General features: G+C 46.7%; 1 protein-coding gene across 1 annotated transcript; it reads left to right on the top strand.

Moving 5' to 3' along the window:
• Positions 1-4,264: 4,264 nt before the first annotated feature.
• On the top strand, positions 4,265-6,051 carry Pmar_PMAR004392 (hypothetical protein; the record flags this gene model as incomplete). Its single annotated transcript, XM_002786685.1, has 4 exons — positions 4,265-4,412; positions 5,586-5,726; positions 5,777-5,957; positions 6,000-6,051. 4 exons carry the CDS (start codon positions 4,265-4,267, stop codon positions 6,049-6,051), a joined length of 522 nt encoding a protein of 173 aa, XP_002786731.1.
• Positions 6,052-6,056: the final 5 nt, after the last annotated feature.

The raw sequence follows: 6,056 nt of genomic DNA on the forward strand, positions 1-6,056 counted from the left end.
TGTGTGCGCCACGGTGTGCTTGCGTGCAATCATGTGCACGCGTGTTTTTGCTCGGGCCGAGCAATGGCCAGTCTTTTATTCGTACAACCCAAGTCTGAGTCGTAGTAGACCCCATCTCCATCAGATTTATGTCTTAGTAGTTAGTTATTGACCTTGAGACTTAATGGCATCTTCAATGAGTCGTGTTCATGAGGCGGAGCCCGGTCAAATTCTCACAGGGTTCACCATGGAGAAACTGTCGCCTACAATCTAATAATATATAAACATATATTCATAAATACGTATGTTGATGAAATACAATATAATCCCCGATTATTCATCAACCTCGAGCGCTGATTTGGAAAATATCAACGATTTTTCCAAATGATTCCCTACTAGAAAATGGTATAGGATTATGATCAACGACCTGCTGATCCAGGAAATTCCTAGGACAAGTGCCCAGTTGATTGACTAGGACGATATGCGGACACGGGAACTGCGCTTTTCACTCCACCACATTGACATCATTTGGACAACTGGTGTTCAAATTTTGTAGTCAAGTTGTCTTAATGGCATAAAAACTTAATGGCTGTCACTCATCCATGGACAAGAAGTATGACAATTCCAGCTGTCCAAAGTAGCGTTTAGCTCAACTAGGGCGAGTCGGCGTCAGCTGATGTAACAGTTGCACGTATATACAAAGGCTTTTTGTGCGCCCTAGTCAAGCTTTAGTTAAGACTCAACTCAAGCACTCAACAATATTGTACTTGCATGCACGACAATGCGAAAATGGATATGTCTTACGCCGATAGGTCATTTACGCACGCAGAACCTATGACGGCATATGCAACGCAGGATCTGAGAAGTCATAGCAATATCAAATCGATGATTTGCGTTATATCGACTGTTCGGTATGTGTAAATTGACTCCGTTCGGCCACCACTAGCTGCATTTGTTGTCAGGCTGTGCGGCCCAGCTGGAGCGAGTAGACAGATACATGTATATGGCGAACGTGAGAGTCTAAGCTTAGTTCACGTGTGTATCTGTCTTTGGAGATTACCGTTGGCCAGAGTCACTAGTATCGGCTACCTCCAATCGATGACTTCGAGTTGACACGCCCACAAACTTTGTCCACTCCGTACAATAATGCTGTCTACTTCTCCATGGCTCCACAGTGGAGCTTCCGCGCGGGAATTTGAACATGCGTGCTGCCGTAGTTCGTGGTATTCTACCTAAGCTGAATGTCGTCCCGAATCGGGATTCCCGATCTCAGTCTCACAACCGAACACTCGTCTACTATCCGTTGCCATTTCACTCTGACAGCTTATCAACCTTCCGACTATGGTTAAAATCCTCTCCGCGTTGATTGGCATTCTCGGCGTCTTTCAAGCTGCGGGTGTTCCTCCTGTGCCATGGATTTCCGATTGTGATTTTGGGTATTGCGACGATGATTGTGATCGTACAAGATGCTACTGTAGACTGTACGATCGCTACGAAGGATGCATATGTGCGTGCTTTAAATAGAATGAGTAGGCTCAATGTGGATCTGATATTTGTGATAATCATTGGAAGACTCAATGCAATGGTTAATGAGATACAATTTTTCAATCTACCAGTAATGCTTCCGACGTCACCGACGAGCTTTACGCCAAGGCTAAGATTTCTGAGTTTTGCACTGGGCACAAGTCCCTGCCTAGAGGTTCACTCTCCGCTGCTGGCTGGCTGGGCGTCGGTTGTACTCTTAGACTTCATTTCAGTGTTTTGATCGTTGACTTTTTCATCGCATTATTGTTATCATCTGGATAGATAGTGTTGGGTTGGTCAGCTTTTGCATATACGCTGATTATCAGCTGCTGATAACGTACATGCCACATATCATATGAAGATATTCACGAACACATATATTGATGAAATATACTCCTGACGAATAATTTCTGATTATTTATCCACCGTGGGTACTAGTTTGGACAACATCAAGGATTTGCCCAAACGGCTTCCAAGGACATCTGTCCACTCATCTGGACTCCAGATTAACAAGGATAATGGACAAGAACCTGACTTTCACATTGTCGACGTTCATAATATGAACTTCATATCACACACTCATCTGAGGAAGTTTCTGTCCGAAGTAATCGCCTGCCGATGAAATTCATACAGTTCCGGCTCTGGCGAAGGAGAAAGCATTTTCAAGAAATGCCCTCAAGGGTAGTATGCGGCATACTGTATGCCGGTCTATGACCTTTTCGGACACCCAAAACGTCTAAACTCACGGGAAAATAGAAACCACTGGTTTCTAACCAGGCGAAGGTTGTACTACACGTAGTGGATATTATTGTCGTAGATTCTTGCAAGACAATCGACGAGGCCGAGCAGACCCGTTCACAACCTCTGTCTACTACGCACATTAACGCTATCTTCTTCCCGATGGTTCCACATTGTGGAATCCATAATGGAACTCCCACTACAGTGCGTGAATTTGAACATGCGTGCCGCCGTAACTCATGGTACTCCACCTGAGCTGAGTGACATCCTGTTAGTAGTAACACCCGCACTGGTTGACACAGCATGGCTCGGTGGTATTGGATCGCCGGGCCGGCTCGAGATGCGTAGCGTTCCGAAACGGCAAGGTGGTCCATTCTGCGTATTGGAGACTACCAGACTTCGCCTCGATCACTGAGTGTGAACTCCACGCGATCGAGCAAGGTGTCAAATGGGTAATAAGGAACGCCCAAAACGGGGAATGCTGGCAGACCTTTACGGACTCCCAAGCAGCACTGAATATATTGAACTGCAGGGCTCGAACTCAGAAATGGGAAAAGGCCAGGCAGATCACCCTGTTGCTTAAAGGCAACACCGACCGAGTAAGATTACACTGGGTCCCGGGGCACTCCGAGGTAGAGGGCAACGAGATAGCCGACCAGCTAGCGACCTCAGGCGGTAACCTCGCTGAGGTGAATGCCGAAGGATGCGTTAGTGGAAGGACACTAGCTCGATACCTAAAGGAGCAACAGCGCATAGCCATCAGATTCTGGTGGTCTACTGAGCGCACCCGTCTGGGAACTGCCATCAAGGAATTCTTCTTCTGTGCATATCACGCGTCACTGTGGATCCACCGAGAGGTCACTCCGGCAGCCAGTGCTATAGTATTTGGCAGGGCTATGACCCCTGCCCTACGGTTCCGCTGCGGCTTAGCTCCCTCTCCAGAGTGCAGCTGCGGCGCGGCGGTTGGAGACATTCGACACTACCTCCGATCCTGCCCTTTTCTGGAGCCCGCCAGGGAGAGGATCCCAGGTGGAGTCCCAAACCACCTTTACAAGATTATCACAGATTTGAAGCGCCGCAAGGCCTTCAATCGCCTGTGCAAGTCCATTATGGAACATCTGGATGCCCTGCACAGGCACGTTTAGCGACTATTAGGGAGAGAGCCTCGTCAGCAATGACTTGAGGCCCTCCCGTTTCTTTCACCTTTGGGAGAGAGACTCGTCAGCAATGACTCGAGGCCCTCCCTCTTTTGGTATGTATTGCGTGTGTCCCCGCTATGGGGAATCCCGCCCCTCTGTTTAATTAATTAACGTGATTAGATCTCGTCGTAGCACCCTCAGGTTGCAATGACGAAGCTCTTGGGACAGAGGTCGTTTGAACGAGAAGAAGTCGATCGAAGGCCTCCACCTCCTTAAGAGCAGAGAAACGTGATGATCCAATCATGTATTGCTTGTATGATAAGGAACGTTTCAATCGGTTGACACAGCAACACTCAGGAAAGCCATGATTGATAATAAGGCTTCTTATCTTTCCATTTCAGCCTGAGCGAACCGTTACATTATTCATGTAACGAATAATGGGCGAGCGAGATTCGTGCATACGTGCGCGAAGTTCGCGCCCCGAATACCAGTAAAACTCTGACTACGATCTCGCTAACTCGCGGTAAGAACAGTGGGGAAGCGACGCAAGCAAACGAGCTCCGCAGACTGAGGGGTGTGAACGCCAAAAGAGACGAAGCACCACGAAGGCTCACCCCAGGGAGGGATGGGCGGGTCAACGAAACAATTCTGGTTGGAGACCTAGAGTCCACCAACCTCGGGGAACCTAGAGCACCCGAGATAGGGCTAGACACGTAGCCCTATCCGGGTCCACGTCACGTGACACGAGAGATGCACGCAAGTGCATCGCGAAGCGAGATCGCGCACGTTTAACACCGAGAAACAGAGTTTATCGGAATAAAAAAACGAATGCTCATCTGCTCCTCATATCCAATTCACTTCGACAGCTTATTAACCCTTCGGCCATGGTTAAAATCCTCTGTATGTTGATTGCCATCCTCGACGTCTTCCAGGCTGAGGATACTCAGCCGCACCTCCGTGCACTGAAGAATTCTCCTTGCGCTCCGTCGGCTTGCGGATCTGGTTGTGATCCTAAGGTCTGCACCTGCACTGGTGACTTCTTATCGCCTTGTACTTGCTTATGCTATTCGTGAGCGAGTCCATTCATTGTGGATCCGTAAATCATTATGGGACTCCAGGCAATAGTCAATGGCATACAGATATCTACCCTACCATTCATAGTTATAAAATCGTCAATATGCTTCGAACCGAGACTCCCGAATTGGCATGAATCCATGCATAAGGGTTCATTTTTTATTGCTGACTCGCTGTCGTTCAAGTCTCTAGCTCCATCCACGAATTGTTTATTGATTTTTGATTGTCTCATCATCACATCGTCATTAACTGGACAGATAGTGTTGGGTTGACCATGGAGTAACTTCCACATTTCTTCGTTAGTATTAACCGTGAGTATTCATCAACCGTTAGTATTAATTTGGACAGAAATGATTTCCGAGAATATTTTTACAGATGATTGCGTAGGGGCGTGTGTTGTAGTCGTGAATGGATGAACTCTGTCTACTCAGTAGACTCTACTGCGCACAATCATGCTGTCTCCATTTCAATGGTTCCACAACATGTGTGGACATGAAAATTGGGCGTCCCGCTCACACACAATGCATTATTTGGACAACTGGTGTTCAAATGTGTTCCGAATGTGAATTTCAACTTTCATTTCGTGAAAAAATCCTTTCACTCAAATTCAGCAATTGAAAGAACAAATTAGACAGATGAAATTTGATTTTCGATAAGGTGTAGATAGGATATCGCTTACTTTCCTGGAGTGCGTATCAATAATAACCAATTCGGCTTCAGGCGAAACATAATCTCCTTACATTGTAAGTTCCTGTCGATGTCGACAAGCGTCAATCAAGCGTATTGATACTGCTACAACATATTCGACATGAAATTCAAATATACTTCTCTACTCATTCGCCTTAAGGCTCTTGAGTCGACCGATGTCCCGACCGAATCTCTAAAACTGTGCCAGGGACACGTGACACAACAATTCGCTTTAGCGTTGGAAAAAGCGAAATAAAAATCGCTTCGCTCCGCCGTTCCTGACAATTTTGTGCTCCATGTCCGTGACGATATTTTCAAAGCTTTCTAGCCTTGCTGACGCTACAGAAGGGGAAGGTGTGATGCTGATGATATAATAGCAAGAGACAAACGAATGAATAAAGTGTTCTCCTCTTTTTACAGATTTGTTCGTTTTCCTTCAAACAGATTGGAAAATGGCCACAACTGTCGAGACGCCTAACACTACCCCCGCAGCCCCTGTCGTAGCAGCTGAAGTCCCTAAAAAGGAAGCTACTTGCTCTAGGGGAAGCTGGTCTGTGTTTACATGGGAGAACCCGATGCCCTCAGGTGAGCTATTCATGGTGTTTTTCATTCAATCCATTGCTTCCTTTTCTCAGGCATGTTGTATACAATGTTGAACGTTGGTATTCTGATATCAACTACTGAGGACCCCTCTGGCTGGGCCGTCGCCTTCCTCATGTGGATTGCGATTCCTGCTGGACTACTATTCAAGTTCAACGTGGTTCCTGTTCCTACATGTTGTCCCTTGAAAGCTGTCGCGGGTCTCGACCCTGAAAAGTAGTTTCCACTGACTTTGCATTATTTCATGTTTGTTTTCAGACTGCTGCTAGCGTTCATAAGCAGTGACTTCCTTCGTCACGGAGTTGTCTGATATTT

This window comes from Perkinsus marinus (assembly GCF_000006405.1).
Source record: "Perkinsus marinus ATCC 50983 genomic scaffold scf_1104296931330, whole genome shotgun sequence".
In the NCBI taxonomy this organism is placed as follows: domain Eukaryota; phylum Perkinsozoa; order Perkinsida; family Perkinsidae; genus Perkinsus; species Perkinsus marinus.